This window comes from Geotrypetes seraphini, chromosome 15, assembly GCF_902459505.1.
Source record: "Geotrypetes seraphini chromosome 15, aGeoSer1.1, whole genome shotgun sequence".
NCBI lineage: Eukaryota > Metazoa > Chordata > Amphibia > Gymnophiona > Dermophiidae > Geotrypetes > Geotrypetes seraphini.
In genome coordinates, this window is record NC_047098.1 from 29110319 (window position 1) to 29131670 (window position 21352).

A 21352-nucleotide genomic window follows, 5' to 3' on the forward strand; every position below is an offset into this window, starting at 1 on the left:
GCGCGTGCTATTCTGCGCGTTAAAGCCCTAATGCGGCTTAGTAAAAGGAGCCCCAAGTGGGAAGGATGCTATGAGCACCATGAAGAACTCATCCCTTTCATTAAACAAATAAAAAAGAATGGCACGTAGAAAGCAGATATCAAAATCTTAACACTTTGTAAAAATATTTATTCCTGGGCCTTGATTGGAGTCACATATATGGTTATCAAAAATACCTTTTATCAAGCAAAATTACTTCAGTATTATAAATAATATAATTTTAATGATTAATTTATATTGAACAGTTAAAAAGGAGCAGGGTGAATTTTCTATTTATAATTTACAAAATTATCAGTGGTTTCACTCTGCAAGATTCAAAGTTCTGTTCATTTAAAATTCCAGGGTAAATACAGATAAGGGTATTGCCAGCAACCAGCCTTTTCCAAGAAGATTAAAAACATGAAAACGTTTTAATCTTTTGTGCTTGTGTGTTCATCTTCTTCTGCCTGCTTCACTTCCTGTGGGTCAATGATTTCCCAGATTCCTGCACTATCTGGGACAGTAACTTCCCTGCTGTTGCGATACCACAACCCAAATCTGTTGGAGATAGAATACAACAGATCAGTCAAGGCTAGCCAAAATGCAAGGCAGTGTAAGATCAGATTTCAATTGCTAAACCCGGCTAGCTAGGGACAAGGATACTGGGGGAAGAGAATTTTAGACATTGCTTCTTGGCCAGACAGAGTGCATGTGTTCTGGGGTCCTAAGGGAGCTATAGTATCTTGCTTCTTAAGTTTATCCTGGAGCGTTTGTTAAGAAACTGTATTTTGTTTTTGTTTGTTCATTTTATTACAAGTATGTGTGGAGGTTTTTTGTCCTTCACCTTGGGCAAAGGCGGATTATAAATAATAAAATTATAACTATAATTCAGAGAAGCCAGGAACCCATCAAACACTGCTCTCCAACTTAACAGCCAGTGTCCTAGCCCCGACATACAGGGGGCTAATCATATGAATTACCTGGAATCAAGGAATCCCTAAACTTTGCTACTGTTAACAGGATACTGGGCTAGATGAACAGAGTAGATAAAAGCAAACAGGTTCATCCAGTCTGCTCACATATTCCTGTCCATACTGCAATGCTGTATCTCAGCTGTCAAAAGTATCAACTGCTTGTAGGATATTACTGCTTATCTAAGTTTGGTTTTGTTGTCCTATTTTTTGGTTTTCCACCATCTTAAACAGACAGGCGTACAAGTCCCTAAACTTAATCCCAACCCCCAGCTCCCGGCCCAGCCATGTCATAATCTAAACTGTTACCAAACTAGTGATGTTGTTGTCCAAATATCTAGCTGCTTAGGTCTTGTGACCTTGCGGACAGCACCAGGTCACGAAACACATTGATTTTTGGAGACTTCTAGCCTTTTGGTACCAACCCTTCTAATCCTTGACCTGTTGTCTCATTATCTTGTGCTTCTTTTATCTGCACCTTGTTTTCTCTATTACTTCTCTTTGCAATACTGCCGCTTCTCAATCCTATTCCTACTACTATCCTCTACAGAGTGTCGATTCTATTAATATCAGTTTTTACCCCCTCTGCTGGTAAGCCACATCAATGAAGTGTTTTCTCACATCTCTTCAAATCTTTCCTCTCAACTTCAGCTCACATTTGCCTAATCTTGGATTATTTTTTATTGTCCATTGATACATGCTTTTTGGAAATCGATATGGGGTCAAATAAATAGTTTGTTAGAAAATCCGGTGGCGTTATCCTATGACACTGTATTGTTTGGTATGTCAATGAGGGCTAAGAGCTGAATATCCTCTAATAACAACAAACTACTACTTATTATGACAGGGGTTGCCATATAACAGATAATGAAAAATTGGGATAGTTTGAATTATAGTTTTTGGTGGAACTCTTTATGTCACATATTTAAAATGGAAAGGGTAATTGCTATGCAGCGGGGGAATTTTAAAAAATTTCAGGTTGCTTGGGAGCCATTAACAAAATACTGTAATGAATGAATATCAATTTTTCCCCTTAAATATGCACATCCAGGATGGGGGGAGGGGGTATTCTAGTTTTCTTTTGGAAGTAAACAATGTGGGGAGGGAGGTGGTGGTTATAAGTTTTCTTGGATTTGATGAAAGTTATGGAATAGGGAAGGGGAGAGTTATAGGATTTGAAATAGGGTTTTATAGAGTATTAAGTGATGTATTTAAGAACAAATTGATGTTATATACTGTTTCACTTTTTGCAAGTGTTAAAAATGAATAAAGAATTAAAAAAAAAAATTTCAACAGGAAATTTTCCTTTCTGTGATACACTGATGCCTAGCAAATATTTGAATGATTCTACCAGACTCTCTCTCATACACAACTTTCCTTATAGGGTTTGTGCTGTAGGCCCTGTATTGATTTAGAAATCTCTCTCAGAACTGAGTGCATCCAAAGACCCAGCATTAACAGTTTGTATGTTTAGAGATGGAATCCCCTCTCTCTGGTAATTACCCCAATGTTCTAAGGTAGAATCCCTGTCTCACTTGTTTTTTAGTACATTACTAATTTCACAGAACATATGAAAAGTCTCCAAACATACAAGCTCTTGATTTTGGATTCCTGTGGCCTGGAGTCAACACAGTCGGAGCCAGAGGTCTGCAACCAGGAGCCATCATCTTCATCACTGCTACAGAGGAAAAGAAAACAACGGTTAGAAAACAACTGACAAGCTTCCTGGGAAAGACTGGTCAGAGCTAGTGCCCAAAGACCCAGAGCTGAAGTCAGATAATGCCCCTGATTTTATATGGCTTTATTCCTCTCTGCTAGGTAATGCAATGTTTGATTTCACGATGCTTGCTAAGTGCGAGAAGAAGATCCAAAAAAGAACAGAGCTGACGGTAAAGGCTGTGGGCCCCCTTCCTCATGTACAAAACGAAGGGAGAACAACCAGTGCAAGTAGTGCTACTGGCAGCTCCAGTGTTCTCAATCTGAGGCAAGGAAAATAAAGCAGATACATCTACTGTGGGGTGTGACAAAGCTCCCGAAATGGCAAAGGTCAGATCATCTATTATTGTCACAAGTCTCAGCAAAATTTAGTTTTCATAATTAGAAGCAATGTGACCTCTTAATATTTTTCTGACCAGTGCTTTCTTCCTAGGGGCCAATGCGAGACTCCAAGTGCTAGAACAGCAGCTGTCACCTTCCTATGGGCTTGCGAGCACACTCTATGCCCCAGAAGAGCAGCTACTGTCCTATGGTGGGAACATCTGGTTCCCGGGTGAGAGTGAGCCCCAGTCACCACAAATGTTTGCTTTCTCTTCAGAGGCTGCAGATGAAGACCCGATTGCCTTCACAGCGACTGCTTGCTCTTTGGGGCAAACAATGAATTCTGCTCTGCAGAAGGCCCTGAACTTAAATTGAAAGCCCTCCTGGGAAGGTGCCCAACCACTGAATTGGTAAATTTGCCTTGAGCTTAGAATTAGAAGAGCAGTAACTAAAATACAATGGCAGATTTCTCTCCGAGGCTTGAGACTGATTTTATGTGTATGTCATCTTAACAGCCAGCGCATGACCAGTACTCGATTTCTGCCTCTGCTGCACCCTAGACTTTGCGCTAATTGCATTCTTTCTGCACAGAAGCCTCACCAACTGTCCACATCTTCCGATATTCCCAACATTTTGGCTTTGATCTTCTTTCGTTGTTTCTTGATAGCAGATTTCATTGCATCCAATAAAAGAGCTGGAGTCCTCTGTTCATTTAACAGCTCCCTGCAACAAAAGGGAAACTTTACACCCCCCCCAAACTCAGGTGACTGGACAATGCTCCCCTCTAGAAAAGGGAATGAAAGGAGAAGGGGGAAAAACTATTTAGCACTTAAGCATACAAAGGGCTTCAGTTTTATTTGGAAGAAAATAAGAGGGCAAATCAGTGTCTACTTCTATTGATTCTAGTTACCCGTGATAGTGGGTTTGAAGACCTGACAAATATTTAGCAGGAGCAGGACTAGACTTGTCTGAAATGCAATTGGAAAACATTCACACACTCACAAAGTGAAACACTTTGGTTAAAAAATTGCTTTCTTCATTATTACAAATACATATACTGTATACTTGTGTCATACTACCTGTACTGTTTGCTAGCCTACTGAGCAGACTAAATGGATCATTTTGACCTTTAATGATAATCATCTACTATGTTGCTAAGTTTGTTAATATGTTATTTTTGTAAAAACACAAAGAAAATAACATAAAAATAAAAGAATAGCCAGACTGGGTCAGACCAAAAGGTCCATCTAGGATCCTACTTCCAGCTGTGGCCAAGCCACGATTTAAAATTAAAATCATGTTTCAATTGTATTATCTTCAATTGTATTATCTAAATCTTTTCCTCCCAGCATCATCTAAGCACATATTGCTTAGTCAGGATCAAGGGACCTGGGTGCATCATCACCAATTCTAGTGAGCCATCTGAAACCAGCCAAATATAACAACTTTGACTGGGATAGCACTGCTTTGGACAAACCATTTACTTCCTATTCAACAGCTCAAGAGTAACTGGTTCCTCTGCCTTTGTTTTTCAAGCTCTTATTTACTTTGCACCTTACACGTTCCTATGTTTGAGATTTTCCTCACTTGATCTTCTCTATTTGATCTAAGACTCTGGTCATCCGGATACCCAGGGACCGACCCCAAGCTTGACTGACTATTCTAGTGCTTGGTTATAATTGACTTGGATTGAGCTTTAAATTACAGAGAGTTACCAGCACCCTGTAACACAGTCAGCTCTATTGCTGCCTAAGATCTTCATTTCATTTGTTACTGGTGAACTTGGTGCGGCATTGCCTTTCCTTTCTTTCATGTTCCTAGACTGCACTGCTGAAGCACATTACCGGTGATAATATGCCAGCTCCTCCTGCACCAGGAATAAGTTTGTCTTGAGCTCATTGCGCTCCTGCAGGATCTGTTTCACATCTTCCTTAGTGAAGAGTGGCTGCTTTGTATCTGTCCCACTTTCTACCCCTTTCTGCTCATCTTGGCTCAACACAGCACTCTCCTGGATCTTAAATAAGAAAATAAATATAAAAATTCTTGTAGAATTCAATTTGCATTCTATTAAGTATACTGGAAAATGATCTCATTTGATATTAAGGGGTACTGCAAGGCAACTGAAATGTCTGTCATGAATATTTAAAGACATGGAAGAAGTCTGTTTAACCAAAGAGAAGCCCCACGATGCCACAGATCATAGGCATTGCTGTATTTTTGACAATCAGCAGTGTAACTGTTACCATTCTAAGAAGAAATTAGCTCTTACCTGATCATTTTCTTTCCATTAGTCCCAACATATCAATCCAGAGACTTGTGGGTTGTGCTCATCTACCAGAGAACGCCCCTGTGCAGCAACAGCCTTATATCCAGTATTCTAGATAACTGAGCAGAACATACTGCCATAACAAAAATGAAATCTTCTGCCTCTGAAAGAGAACAATGACACCTGTGATTACCAAGCAATTAAACGAGAAACAACTAATCTTAACTAGACTGGAATCGATCATAGCAGAAAAAGAACCTTTTTTTTTGGGAGTGACCAAACTCTGCCTACAACTCATCAAATTTCCCAGAACACCTGTATCATCTACTCTAGGGAGGGCCTCTGGATTAATCTGTCAGGACTAATAGAAAGAAAATTATCAGGTAAGAATGACTGCAACCCCAACTGCTAAAACCAAGGCGCCAAAAGCAGAGTTCCCCTGAGAACAAAAACGTCCAACCGGTAATGCCTCGAAAAGGTATGCACCGAAGACCAAGTTGCTGACCAACAAATCCCATCAGTTGAAACCAACTGTGATTCCACAAAGGAAGTAGACTGCGCCCTAGTGGAATGCACCTTTATTGTCAAAGGTGGAAACTGCCCAACTATCTCATACATGGAAGAGATCACTTCCTTGAGCCACCTCACAATGGTAGCCTTAGATGCGTGTTCTCCTTTCTTGTGCCCCGCAAACAACATGAAGAAATGTTCTGAGCGCCAAAACTCATTGGTATGCAAGGTCCTGAAGTCATTCAGGTAATCCTCTGTGCGAAAATACGACAGGGAAATTGGCCAATTCAAAAAGTGGACCACGTCTGGATGCGCCAAAGAAGTCTTATGAATACGACCCTGAAAGCATGCCAAGACCTCCACTTGGATCTTCAATGAACAGCAAGCCAAACCTTTATCCAAACTGTCTTTCAAAAATGACAGGAGGGGGGGCGTGGCTTGGACGCGAATGATGACGGTTGGGTGAAGAAAAAGCTCCGTATAAACAAGCAGATATTTCAGATAAAACTACAAAAAATTTTTTTCGTTCTTGATGCTATGTTTCTAGGCATAATAAATTAAAGTCTACCTCCTTAACTGAGTCGGAGAGATGTTTTAAAAGGCGAGAATCGGGAGATAAAGGTGCCGTTTTTGTTTCCTGGGAGGCGAGGTGTGGAGGGCTGAATCCGTCTCAGCGGCTCTTTATTATTGCCAAAGAGGCTAATCCGGGATGCCGTAGCCCCGAAGAGGCTCCCTTCCCCCTCTTTGGCAGGGTCAAATTTCAGCAGCGTAAAGCGACAGAGAAAAAGTTTCCCGAAGGTGGGGTTTTGAAGGCGGTTGCTCAGTGCACCACGACCGCGGCCATCTTAGATTAAAAAAAAAAAAAAATTGACAAAGTCTGAGCTGCCTAACGACAGGGATAAAAGTTTTTTGAAATACCTGATGCCTGTCATATTAGGGAAATAAGTTGTTTTGAAATATCTGTCCTCTGCTGGAGATGAAGCAAGGTCTGCAATAAAATCTACTTGGCAACGGTTTTTTTTTTAACCATTTCCTGGCTGCTAACTTCGAAAAAAAAAAAAAAATTGTGAAGGATAAATATCAATATAAATATCAATCTCTGCTGCTATAATTGAAAAGAGTAGATATAGGAGATTGTAGGTTTTTTCAGCATTTGGGCTGTGAGAAAAGGACAAATAAAAGGATTAATGATTTCTTTAACCTGAAGAAAAGTGACATTGAGGCAATTGTGAGACGCTGAAAATATATATATTGAAAGACTAAAGTAAATATACTGGATGGAATATTACTCTCCTCTGTAGAGGCTGCGATTGGGCTTATAAGAGGAGAGCCAGAAAAGAAGACTACAATTTTTTTTTTTTTTTCAGCGCTGAAGCTAGATGTCAACAACGAGTTTGATAAATTAAATCTATAAAAGAATAAACAGCCATATCTAAAAAAGATCTAAGGAAAAGAAAGGCTACTAATTTGAATGTTATTGCCTTCATAGAGACTGAGATTGGGCTTGAAAGAGAAGAAAGACTACCGATATTTTTTTTTTTTCACAGCAATAGAACCTAAGACAAAAAACTTACAGTTGCTTTAAGAATACTGTAAAAAAAAGGAGGTTGGCCTAGACGGAGGGTTGGATAAACAAACAGCTCCTTATATGCAAATATATTAAAAGAATTACTACCAAATATTCTTAAAGAAACTAAAATATATATTGAAATATGACTTCAACTAAACAAAATAAAGCTGACTTGGGAGCTGGAACATCGGGAAGCAATAAGAGGTCGAAACCAGAGCCAGGTACACCCTCTAAAATCCCATTACCAACAGAAAAAAATCTGGATGTTATGGAAGAACTAAGACAAATAAAAGAAATTGTCTTAGATAGTAACAAAAAACTACAAAAAGCAATGGAGGACGCTGCAATCCTAACTAAAAGAGTGGACATCACAGAAAATAGAATTTCAACATTAGAAGATATTACAGAACAATTAAATACAGATATGAATCACAGCAAAATCATATGGAAAGAAATAACAGAGATAAAAAAAAATCTTGAAGACAGCCGGAATCGTGAAAGACGGAATAATTTAAGAATAATCGGATTACCTGAAGGAGTGGAAAAGAATGATCCGATTGCATTTCTTGAAAAATTTCTACCTAAAATACTACCATTGAAATTTAAAACGGAACTGGAAATTGAAAGAGCTCATAGGATTCCAACACAAAGAAATAACACTCAAACAGGTCCAAGAACTTTAATTTTCAAACTTTTAAGACATCAACAAGCAATTGAAATATGCCAAATAGCTAAGGAAATCAAAAATCTTAAATGCCAAGATTCAAAAATATACATAGTCCCGGACTTTGCAAAAGAAACAGCAACAAGAAGAAAACAATTCTTAGACATGAGACCACAACTAAGATCTCTAGGAGCTAGATTTGGGCTCCTCTACCCGGCGATTATGAAGGTAACCATTGCTAACAAAACGCAAAACTTTACGGATCCAAAAAAACTACAAGAATTTATGAATCAACTGGAGCAACCTATGACAATTTAAAGAACATTTAATGGGTTCATACTAAAGACTATTGACCAATTTTAGAAAACTTTGACTTATATGATAATGAACTTCAATAAAAGAACATTGGTTAAAGATAGATCGGAACGGAAAGCAATGGAAAAAGAACACACAAGGATCGAATTAAAGACTTAAACAACTTGCAACATTCTCCATGGAAAACAAGAAAACTGAAAAAATACAAAAATTCTAGAATTCTACTCAGAATAAATAGAATAAACTTACTGGCAGGAATGAAAATGAATTGAAACACATCTCCGAACTCAAATGATGACGAAGAAAGTTTTTTCAACAAACTTAAAGATGTACTGATTGGTTGAGAAATTTTGAAGGTGGAGTAATCACAAAGAAGATTATAAAAAAAAAAAAAAAAAAAAAAAAAAAATACGAATTGATTGGTTTGTTATAATTCCTGTTGAAGGCGGTAATTCAGGTTTAATTTTGCGTTCCAGATATATTAAAATGCGTTTCAAATACGATATATATGAAAAGAATATATCTGAAACGCAAAAATTGCCTGAAAAGTAGGTATGAAAGCTTTTTAAAGTAAAAATAATATACCACCTGAAAAGAAATGAATTGTAATTGAAATGTTCTTAGATATAAGTAATGTAATATATCATTCTTATGGATTTAAAGATATACAAATATAGAAAATAATCTTTCAATATATAAGAATGAAAACTTTTTACTTATTCTTATAATTAATAATAAAATAAGAGAAATATACAGAAATAGAGAAAAAATGGTAGTACTTTAGATAATTATTAATAGCTTGTGGGAGTTATCTAAATCTAACCTCAACCTGCGTATCCAAGTTTTCGTAATTAATGAGGGGGGGAAGGGAGGGATAAGAGGGATGGGAGGGAATAAAAGGGAAATATATAAGGTAATCATGGGTGTAAAGGAAAAAAGAGAAATGAAATACTTAAAACATTGGGAAAATATACATATTTTAATACCTGAAAATTTAAAAAGAAATGGATATTAAAATTATGTCTTTAAATGTTAACGGTCTAAATCATATGATAAAAAGGAAAAAAGCACTATCATTTTTAAAAAGGCAAGATGCAGATATATGCCTTATACAAGAGACCCACCTCTCACATATAGAATCTAGTAAGCTAGAAGGAGGCTGGGTCAAACAGTGTTTTTTCTCACCAGCTATAGGGAAAAAAGCAGGTGTTGCTATTTTAATTAATAAAAAATGCTCTGCCTCATTTAAACTAAAAGCTTCAGATATTCATGGAAGATGGATAATGGTGGAAATGAATATGGGAAATACTACCATGATGTTAATCAATATATACGCCCCTAATTCGAACCAAAATGAATTCTTTAAAACTCTTCAACAACTGATCATACCACTGGCTACTTCAAATCTTATAGTAGCAGGGGACTTCAATGCTGTAATGGATCCTTTATTAGATAAAAACCCAAGTAGAGTTATGAAATCTATGGGACTAGATAATTTGATTCAATCTTGTGATTTAATAGATATATGGAGAATACTTCATTTTGATGGTCGGGAATTTTCTTTCTGTTCTCATGTTCACAATTCCTTTTCAAGAATAGATTATATCTTTACTTCAAATCATCTTGCACATCAAGTGACACAAGCAGCCATTGATCCAATTATTCTATCTGACCATGGTGGAGTGTGGATCAAAATTAAAACTACAGATCAAAATAATAACAGACCAATTTGGAAAATGGATAATACACTGTTGGTTGACCAAAACTTTTGTGAAAATCTCCTAACAAAAATGAAAGAATTTTTTCAAATAAATGATAATGATGATATTAACAGAGAAATTTTATGGGATGCTTTTAAGGCATCAATTAGAGGACAAATAATTTCTTATTCGGCTTTTCTAAAAAAACAAATTAAAAAACAATTTTTAATCTTAGAAAAAGAGATTAAAAATTTAGAATCAAAACTTATAGAAAAATGGGAATATTCTATTCAACAAGAATTATTAAAATTAAAAGGTAAATATAATGAGATCTCATCTAAGATGATTAGGAAAGATTTATTTTCTCAACAAACATTGTATTATGGTAATTCAAACAAATCAGGAAGAATATTGGCAAATTATCTTAAAGCGAAAAAAAGAAAAACAAAATTAATAGCAATAAAAGATGAAAATGGAAATACATATACACAAATTGAACCTATTTTAAAACAATTCTTAAAATTTTATAAATCTCTTTATTCTTCCGAAAATTATCTAAATAAAGAAAAAGATGGTTTTGAATTTTTAAAAATGTTAGAGGGTCCAAAAATTCCTGAACATATAAAACGAAGTTTGGAAGAACCAATATCACTAAAAGAATTAGGAACAGCTTTGAAGTCCCTTAGAGTTGGATCCGCTCCAGGTGGTGATGGATATACAGTGGAATTTTATAAAACATTTCAAAATTTTTTATTACCCTATTTATTAAATCTTTATCAATATCAGCTCAATAAAGGTTGTATTAAAGGCACTATAGCAGAATCTTTGACTATTGTTTTGCCAAAGTCCAATAAAGATCCCACTTTGGTCTCAAACTATAGACCAATATCTTTAATAAATGTAGATGGAAAATTATTAGCAAAAATACTTGCGCTAAGATTAGCTAAAGCTCTCCCCCATATAATAGGTATGCATCAAACAGGATTCGTTGCTCAAAGACATTCATCTCACAATACCAGATTAACATTCCATATGTTATATTTAACAAAGAAAATGAATGAACCTACTTTTGCAATTTCATTAGATGCAGAAAAGGCCTTTGATAGAGTAGAATGGCCTTTTATGTATCAAGCAATGGAATGGTTTGGTATAGGTTCTGGATTTATACAAATGATACAAACAATGTATAGCTCCCCCTCTGCTAGACTATATATTAATAATACTTTTTCAGAAAAATTTAATCTACAGAGAGGAGTTAGACAAGGATGTCCCTTATCCCCTTTGCTGTTTGATATTGTTTTAGAACCCTTAATATTAGCCATCCAACAAGCTAAGGAGATACAGGGTATACCTCATTCAGATAAGGAATATAAGATATCTGCTTATGCAGATGATTTATTACTATATCTGAAGAATCCAGAATCCACCATTCCACATCTACTTGAATTGATTGAGAAATTTGGAAATTTTTCAGGATATAAAATTAATTGGAATAAATCAGAGATTCTTCCACTAAATATACATTGTACAAAAGGTTTATTTAAAACATTCCCTTTTGTTTGGAAGGAAGAATATATTAAATATCTTGGAATTTTGATAACAAAAACAGTAGATGAAACAATGAAAATTAATGAAAAATGCTTATTACAAAAAATAATAGAAATGTGTGAGCAATGGAATCCTTTGCATTTATCTTGGTGGGGAAGAGTACAAACTGTAAAAATGATGATTTTACCGGTAGTATGTTACCAAATGGGGATGATACCAGTTTTTTTTCAAGATTCGTTTTATACAAAAATAAATAGGACTTTGACAAAATTTATATGGCTTAATAAAAAACCAAGAATTGCTCTAGCGTCATTACAAAGACCAATTAAGGAGGGAGGGGTAAATTTTCCCAACTTTTATAGGTATCATCAAGCCTATATCTTACGTCATGGTATGTATTGGATCCTCCCAGAACCCACAGATAATATTCCAGACTGGTTTTGGCTAGAATGGAGGCTTATGTTTCCATTACGTCTTAATCATGTAATTAGTATCAAAATGCCAAGGTTATACAAAGATCATAAAATCTTTATGGATACCTGGAAAACTCTAAAATACATAAGTAATCTTACTCAAATTCCAATTAGTAAATCAACCAACCAAACTATATGGCTAAACCCCAAGATCAAAATTGGCGGTTTTAAAGTCATCTGGAAACATTGGATGATAGCAGGCATTCGCACTTTGGATGATGTAATTAAAAATGATAAATTGCTGGAGTTTTCACAATTGCAACAAAAATTTGGTCTCAATAAAACACAATATTTTAAATGGTTGCAATTGAAGCAATCTATTCAGAAAGGGTTCCCTGAATGGAAAGATCTTGCTAAATATCACAGTTTGGAATTCTTATGTCTCCAGATGGACTCAATAGGTCACAAAGCCGCACAGTGGTATAAATTAATATCCGGATATATAAATAAAAAACCAAAAAATGGTCTTAGAGACATTTGGAGCATTGAGATAAAACACCAAATTAGTGCATCTCAATGGCCACGACTTTGGTCTTGGAGGCTAAAATGTACGGTGTCAGCATCTATGAGACAAACTTGGTTTTTTCTTCTTCATAGAGCTTTTTGGACCCCTACTCGTTTACAAAAAATAGATAGTTCAAGATCTAATAGATGCTGGCACTGTCATATTGAAATTGGGACATTAGATCATCTTTTATTCTTTTGTCCATTTATCCTATCATTCTGGAAATCAATTTGGCCCCAAATTAACAGAATGTTAGAAAATCCAGTAGCCTTGACATATGATACTATATTATTTGGAACAACTATGAGAGCAAAAAGCCAAATTTCATCCAGTAATAACAAACTTTTATTTATTTTAACTGGAATTGCAATACAACAAATTACATTCAACTGGAAACAACATGATAGATTGAATTATATGTTCTGGTGGAATTCGGTATGCCACATATATAAAATGGAACTCGCTATTGCAACACACAAAGGATACATGAATAAATTTAAAAAAATATGGGGACCATTAACCGATTTTTGTAAAGAAGGATAATTTTTCCTATAAATAAAACTTGGAAATTTCTGAAGACCGTTAACATAATTTCTCTAATGAACTTTTCCCATGATAAGATAATTGTAAAGAAGGGAATGGGGTGGGCTTTTCAATTTTGAATATTACATACTAAATTAATATTTAAAGAATGTACAATAAAATTGATTTATGTATTATTGGTTGGGAAGGAGGGTGGGACAGGGGATTATTATATTAATGTTAAACTTGATATTAATATATGAGTTAGTCAAGTGTGTATTTAAGTTTCTATTGAGTTTATTTGTAACACTTGTTGTAACACAAAAAAATGAATAAAGATTTAAAAAACAAAACAAAAATGACAGGAGATGCGCAACTGAAGCCGAAGTCAGCAAAACTGCCCTACTAGCACACCAGGAGTCAAAGGTTCTTCACACTCTAGCATAAGCCATTGAAGTTGACCACTTCTTGGCCTGCAGAAGAGTAGTGACGACTGCTTCAGAATATCCCCACTTTCTCAATCTCGCCCTCTCAAAAGCCAGGTAGTAAAGATTAAAGGGGGGAGGAATCCTCTATGAGGACTGAACCCTGAGACAGAAGCCCCTACTGCCCGAGTAGAGGCATCGGCTCAGCAACCTGTAACCTGACTAAATCTGCACACTATAGACACCTGGGCCAGTCCAGCACTACCAAAACCACTAGACTCACATGGTGGTCAATGCAGCCAAGAACTCTGCCCACCATCAGCCAAGGAGGAAACACATCTAGAGGAGCACATCTTTTAAAAAGCAGAAGAACTAAGGCAAATTGTTCCCCGCCCATGGGATTGAGGGGACCGATAAGAGACTCTAGGCCTCTGTGGCCTCAAAATTCTCCAAGAGCTCAACTAGTCCTGATGGATAGGCGAGGAGCCACAGTCAAACAGAGCTGCACAGATTGTACCATCCACCTACTAGACAGGGGACTATATATATGGCAGAGCTCTGGTGTTCTCTTTCTCCACCTGCTGGTAGATGGGCACAACTCACAAGTCTCTGGATTGATCTGTGAGACGAAATGGAAGCAGAATTATCAGTAGGCATTCAGGGTTTAAGCCTTACCTTTTAGGAATGGGGCAGGGGAGGATAAACCTCATGCTGAAACAATGTGTCATCACTAGTGTTAGCCTAGGGGATCAAGTTACTCAGCAGTCTCACCACTGGAAACAATGCAAGGAAAGCAGGTGAATTACCATATTTTCATGTAAAAAATGTGCATAAATTGCATGAACATATAAAAGTAAATGTGTTTAATATATCCATATGCATATGTATGAAATTAGGTAGTTTTTTTTGAGGCATCAGGGCTTGACCATGCATCTCTCCTCTTTCTGTGCAAGTCCTGCATCTTCCCATCTCCCTTCCTTTTTCTACCCTCCTACTGCACTAGCAGCAATCCACACATGCAGTCTTCCACCAACTTTGGGGCCTTTGCTCTGGGGAGAAGGGAATAAAGAGACAGAAACCCGAGTAGAACTCACATGGAGAAGGGAGACAAAGCAAAATGTTAAAAAAAAGATATAGCACATTCATGCAAGGAGGAGAGGGGGGTTGCCCAGGATATAAAAACACATCTAACACGCACATTAAATGCATGAAAATATAGTATCCTCCACATGTGTACAATGGTACTCCTCTATCAATGAGATCCAGCCTTTGTCATTTACTCACCAGGCAGAATGTTTAGGGCTTGCAAATAAATAGAAGTAGGTAAAAGAAACAAATGTGAGGGACTGCAACACATCTACTGTGCTACCAAGTAAAACACAGAATCCCACATACACTGAGGAGACTCGCATGCACTGTGCTATGTGTACACAGTGGGTAGGTGAACTTGGTGAGATCACTCACAGTAATGGAGCTTGGAATCTCTGCTGCTCTGCTTTTGGCCAGTCTCTCCATTTCACTCTGCTTTGCCTGCAACAGAGTTTCCAGGTCAGCTTTCTTCTCCAAATTGCTTTTTAGCTGTGCTTGTACCACAGCAAGCTTCCGTCGCAAGTCCTCATTCATCCTCAAGAACCGATCCAGCTGTTCCTGCAACTGAGACAGCAACAGGCAACTAAATTTGAGAAATATGCAAGGAGATAGGAGTGAACAAAGAGGAGGAACAGATGCAAGCAACAAAGTGGGGGGCAGGCAGAAGTACAGAGGAAGAACAGGTAAGTGTTTCCCTAAAATAAGACAGGGTCTTAGGACTTATTTTCAGGGAATGTCTTATTTTTTTTTTCATGTACAACAATCATCTCTCCCTTCCTCTCCTCCATCCCGATTCTTCCTCTTTCCTTTCTCTGCCCCCCCATGTGCAGCATCTTTCCTCGCCTTTCACCCATCCCCTTGTGCAGCAGCAACCGAGGCCTCCAAAAATAGCGGCAGCACTCTGAATGGGCAGTGTCTTTTTATCTCTCCTTCCCTCCGATCCCTGTGCAGCAGAACCCCACCAACCCTCCCACCGTGAGCCTGACAAACCTCCACTCCAAAACAGCAGCGGCAGCAGCGCTCTGAATGGGCTGCTTCGCTACCTTCCCCACCGGGCTTTCCCTATGCCACATCACTGATGATGTCATTAGTGACGCAGCAGATGGAAAGTCCTGGCAGAGAAGGCAATGAAGCAGCCCATTTAGAGCACTGCCGCTGCTGTTCTGGAGGCATGTCAGGCTCACAGTGGGAGGGTCGGTGTGGCTCTGCCACACAGAGGGATGGGATAGAAAGACGCTGCAGAGGGAAGGCCCAATCCTGGCAGGGAAGGCTGCGAAGCAGCCCGTTTAGAGCACTGCCGCTGTTTTTGGAGGCCTCGGGAGCTGCTGCACAAAGAGATTGGTGAGAGGTGAGGAAAGATGCAGGGAGGAATGAAAGAGGAAGAATTGGGGTGGAGGAGAGGAAGGGAGAGATGACTTGCAAATCGGGCAGCACTAGTGTCAGGGATGGAGTCAGGGAGGCTTTCGGGCTTATTTTTGGGATAGGGCTTATATTAGGAGCATCTTTAAAAATCATGCTAGGGCTTATTTTCGGGGGAAACACGGTATGTGCAACGTAGTAAGATCAGACAATCAGGTACATGTAAAAACATGGGAGAGGAACAGGTGAGTATAAGTACAAGGCAGGGACAGAGAGCAATAAAGCAGTGCAGAAGAGTGATGTTAGGACTGCCGTGCTAATCTGTTCCATGACTAGATTCTTCCCCTTTCACTGGGCATTTCAACTTTATTATATCCTATACAGTGGTCCAATAACACTGTGTGTAATAGCCCCATTTGTTTGTTCTGTTCTTTAGCCCTGTGACTATGCCATTGTCAGCCTGTCCTTGTGGGCTGTGCCCCACCTGTCACTCAGTGCAGTGGTCTTATCCCTTTGATTCACACCAAGATGACCTGTTCTTTTCCCTATGACACACCTGTTCCTCATGCGCAAGCCAACCTGTTAGTGTGCTTTGAACTACTTGTCCCCCTCCTGTAACAGTTTATAGTGTATGGATTCCATAGAATGCAATAAAAGCCAGTAAAGGCAGCCACCTGCTTTAACGCTGGTCTCATACCGCTTCTGTGTCCTTGTTCTTACAGTAAATCTCATGAGTCTTAGCTCGGATCTCATCTCTCTGTCTGTCAACCACCTCCTTCAGCTTCAGCATCACCTCCGTCTCCTTTCTTATCACACTATCTGAGCCACAAAAAAAAAAAAAAGCACATACACTATGGAGAACAAAATATTTCTCTTTATTCACAGAGAGAGGCAGCACTACATAATATATTACAATTCCCACAGAATGGAGTTGGTCCAGAAGGTGGCTATTAAAATGGACAGTGGTCCTCTTCATAAAGCGTATGGAGACAGACTTAAATATCTCAGTATATATACTTTACCGAGAAAGGTAGGTAAGGGGATCTATGACAGAGACGTTTAAATACCTATGTGGCATAAGTGCACAGGGGTGAGTTTCAATTGAAAGGAAGTTCTAGAATGAAGGGGCATAGTATAAAGGTGAAAAGGGACAGACTCAAGAGTAACTTAAGGAAATACTTCTTCACAGAGAAGTGGCAAATTCATGGAATGGTCTCTTGGTGGACATGATGGAGACAAAGATTGTACCTGAATTCAAGAAAGCTTAGGATAATAGGATCTCTAATGGTGAGGAAGAGATAGAAGGTAGTATGGATGGCCAAACTATATAGGCCATATGGCCTTTATCCTCATTTTCTATATTTATATCAGGTATTAATGGAATAGAGAACTAAAGATTACAAATTCAGGAAGCAATTAGGGATCTTGACCTCCAAATTCCTATAAACAGAGGCCATGGAATAGTCATCTTGTATTTTAAATTCTCTGTATAGGTGTCTTCTTACTTGGAGAGTCACTACAGAAACATGCTTATTCTCATGAAAGAAAGGCATCAAATTATTTCCTTCTTTTTTTCTCCCAAGCTTGCCATGATCCACAAATGGCACTCATTCTTTGTCAGATTTCTGTGTACACTTACCTTTCTGAGACTGGCTCTCTGCTAACTGGAACAGCAGCTTTTGGTTCTCCTCCTGCAGATCGGATAACTGGCTCTGCAAAGCACGATTCTGGCCTTGGGCTTCCAACAAGTTTTGCATCAATTCCTGCCAAATGCATGAAACAAGTTTCACCCCACATTTACAAGATCCACATACATCGGTGTTCTAGTTTTGCTTTCTTGAACATTTCTCAGCAACTTTCCTGTCGATAGTGACAATGTTGAAACCGAATTCTATAGTGCTTACAATCTTACATGATAGGTAATGCAGTAGACAATGGGAGAAAAAGACTATTCACCTCATCCAGTCTCCCCAGCTATTCTGTCCACATTCCTAAGAATACATCCCATTTATCAGCCATAGAATGTAACCACCTACAAGATTTCTATCCTTATCTAGGAGTATTTTTGTCTTCCTCATTTGTACTCCATCAACCTAGGCAGGTGAGTATACAAGATCTCCCCCCCCCCGACACCCACTTTTCCTATGCCTAAGCATAAAGCTCTGTAATAATCTAGTATAGTTGTTTACCAAATATCTGACTTCCTGGGACACCTATGTAGTCTGCTAGACAAACTTGTCTATATAAGCACTTGTCTTTCCACAAGATTTTTAAATTTCTGCTCCCTCCCTTTGGAATTCTATTCCTAATTATTTACGTGTGGAATCTTCTTTGAATCAATTTAAAACAAAGTTAAAAACATTTCTATTTCTCGATGCCTTTGAAACCTAAGTGTTCTTGTAAGGGCAAAACATGATGTTCTCTATCACAGCAACCCTTTCCAGTGTACTTTCCCTAAATGTCCTCTTCTTTTTTTATAATACTGTAGTTCCAACCTTTTTTCCTTGTGTCCCTGTTTGTCCTTGGTTAAAGCATCCTTGGATGTATTAACTACCCCTAAAGATGTCTATTTTAAATTTGTATTATTGTCAATATATGTTTTTTTTACTGAAATTGCACACCGCCTAGAAGTCTGATTAGGCGATATAAGAAATTTTAAATAAACTTGAAACTTCTAGTTATTCCTGTCCGAGCAGATTGCCAGACTGCGCTGCTAATTATAGCATTCTATTTTCACTGTTCTACAACCAATAAACTGTGTGCTTATTCCACGCTCTCTTAAGATCTATTATTGTTGTCACCTCTACCACCTAACTTGAGAGAGCGAGTTCCAGTATTTACCCTATTTTTATGTCTTTGTTGCTGTCTTAGGGCTCCTTTTACAAAGGTGCGCTAACGTTTTTAACGCACGCACCGGATTAGGGACTGTTGACTGGGACTAAAGGTTATGTACAGAGGAGGTGGCGACAAGAAAATCCTGCTCCAGGAAACAAGGTCCTGCCTCTGTCCTGCAGAGATCCAAGACCCTGCTCGTGACCATAGAAGCCAGCTTTGTGGGGGCTGTAAGGGGGGGGGGGGCTGAGCACCCTTAAAGTTGAACAACCTCTCTATGTTCCCGTTGGGTTTAGCAGCCGCTGGCTCCCATGCTCACGTTCACGGGTGGGAGGGGACCCTGGACATGTCATGCTGGGTTCGGGGCACCATTGGGGGTGTCCGGGTATGAAGGCAGCGAAGGTCCTCGTTCGTCGGGCACAGGCCAGACTCACCTGCGAACTCTGGCTCCGCTCTTCGCCCTGACGCGGGAGGCTGTGCGCGGCGCGAAGCAGCAGGTCCTCCTGGGTACCACAAAACTCCTCCAGCAGCTCGAGCAGCCTCACCACTTGCGGTACCAAGGCGGACACGGCTTCCGGCCCGCAGCGCTCCTGCATCGCCTGCAGCTCCGAGCCCAGGCTGCGGGCCATACAGTACACGTGGGCCCGACTGAGGGTGGCCGCTCGCTGCCGCCAGAAAAGCTGGGCCTCCGTCCCCGACTCCAGGGTCTCCATCCCGTTCGGCCGTAGGAGAAAGCGAAAGGGACCGACTGAGCACTTCCGGCAACGTTGGTCACAGCGAGGCTAGGGAGGAGGGGCTGCTCCTTGCCACGCCCCCTCGACGTGAACTGACAGCCAACGCCGCTATTAAAAGCTTGACAGGCTACGCACGTGCCCCAGAATGAGTCAGTGTGAAAAACTGGGGCCCCGAGGTTCTAAACCTACCGTGCATTTTACTTATCGATGCTCATAATAAATGGCTCATTACTATCCTTTCCGTGCTTTGTTGCAGTTTCCGTCTCTGCTATGCAAATGTATTAACGAGGTCATAAATATTAAAATGAGCACTCCTAGGGATGCCTTAACATTGCCTGGTGAAGCACTAAACGAAGCGCCGACCTTTACTGTTTTATTTAATTAAAATTTTATATACCCCATAAAACTTTGACATATTACATAGTATCATAGTAGATGACGGCAGATAAAGACCCGAATGGTCCATCTAGTCTGCCCAACTGACTCAATCTATAAATTTGTTGGGTTTCTTCTTCTTCTTAGCTATTTCTTGGCAAGAATCCAAAGCTCTGCGGGGTACTATTCTTAGGTTTCAGCTACTGAAGTCTCCTCAAAGCTCACTCCAGTCCATCTTTGAAGCCCTCCCCAGCCCATCCTCCACCAAATGGCCATATCCAGACACAGACCGTGCAAGTCTGCCACCGGTACTGGCTTTAGTTCTTCAATATTTACTATTATTTCCTGATTCTAGATCCTGTGTGTTCATACCACGCTTTTTTGAACTCCGTCACCATTTTCATCTCCACCACCTCTCTTGGGAGCGCATTCCAGGCATCAACTACCCTCTCCGTACAGAAGAATTTCCTTACATTGCTCTTGAGTCTACCACCTCTCAACCTCAAATTATGCCCTCTAGTTTTACCATTTTCCTTTCTCTGGAAAAGATGTTCTATATTAATACTTTTCAAGTATTTGAACATCTGAATCATTTCTCCCCTGTCCCTGGTTACACACATAATACACTAATTACCCTTTAGTTGCACGGATATGAACAAAGGGCAGACCTCTTATCAATTAAATGCTCGGCAATAAAACTAAAAGTTAAAACTCAGATATTCATCGGCATTCATCGATATTCATCTTACAGGAAGAACAGAAGTAGCAATATTTTCATAGGAAAGCATCAACAAAGAGCTGCTTTTTCAACATTTCCTTATAATTAATCTTTCCAACAAAAAATCACAGTCTGCCTGGCAGAGCGTTCCAAAGTTTGACATCCGCCACTGACATCATTGATGCTCCAATTCTAACATGAATAATAGGCATCCTCCCCCTATAAACTCAATTTCATAGTGTTTTCAGACCTTAGATTTCTTCTAAGTCGGTAAATTTCAAACAATTCTTGTAGTACCCTTGAAGCACTATGGTACAATATCTGATGGATGACTGCAATGATCTTAAAATGTACTCTTTGCTGAATAGGCAGCCAGTGTAACTGTTTCAATATAGGAGATATATGTGAGCTCCTAGGAATACCTGTAATCAATCTAGGAGCCAAAATTACTGACAGGTCAGGAGTTACCGGTAGTGTTTTAAAGGCACATCTCATGTGTGCATGTGTCAAAGTGTACAGCAGCGAGTCTGGGCTGCAAATTTTAGAAATTGAACATAACACATATTTCACATGGAGGGCCATATACACTTGTATTATAAACGCGTCTCATGCGCGCTTGTTAAAAGCTGCTGATTGTATGAGATGTGGAAGTTTTAAAAATTGAGGGCAGCATATATGTGCTGGAGAAGCAGAATAGAAAAAAAAATTCTCATTTGAATGA

General features: G+C 38.9%; 1 protein-coding gene across 2 annotated transcripts; it reads right to left on the reverse strand.

Annotated features, from left to right (window-relative positions):
- Positions 1-145: 145 nt before the first annotated feature.
- RILP (Rab interacting lysosomal protein) lies at positions 146-19591 on the reverse strand. Of its 2 annotated transcripts, none has more exons than XM_033922316.1 (8): positions 19239-19591; positions 17612-17735; positions 16670-16791; positions 14989-15177; positions 4871-5040; positions 3627-3749; positions 2581-2664; positions 146-576 (listed from the first exon to the last, which is right to left on the reverse strand). In XM_033922316.1, exons 1-8 carry the CDS (start codon positions 19515-19517, stop codon positions 450-452), a joined length of 1218 nt encoding a protein of 405 aa, XP_033778207.1. In that variant the 5' UTR covers positions 19518-19591; the 3' UTR covers positions 146-449. The 2 variants fall into 2 exon arrangements, with proteins under 2 accessions (XP_033778207.1, XP_033778206.1); XM_033922315.1 differs by having other exon boundaries at positions 2581-2667; positions 19239-19588.
- Positions 19592-21352: the final 1761 nt, after the last annotated feature.

Bases quoted from the DNA above. Each gene is read 5' to 3' on its own strand.
- RILP (XM_033922315.1), bottom strand. From the start codon at position 19,517: ATGGAGACCCTGGAGTCGGGGACGGAGGCCCAGCTTTTCTGGCGGCAG. The intron at 15,178-16,669 runs GTATGAGACCAG...TTGCTGTCTCAG, and splicing joins AGAACAAGGACACAGAAGCG to TTGCAGGAACAGCTGGATCG. The intron at 577-2,580 runs GTATGTTTGGAG...TATCTCCAACAG, and splicing joins GAATCCAAAATCAAGAGCTT to ATTTGGGTTGTGGTATCGCA.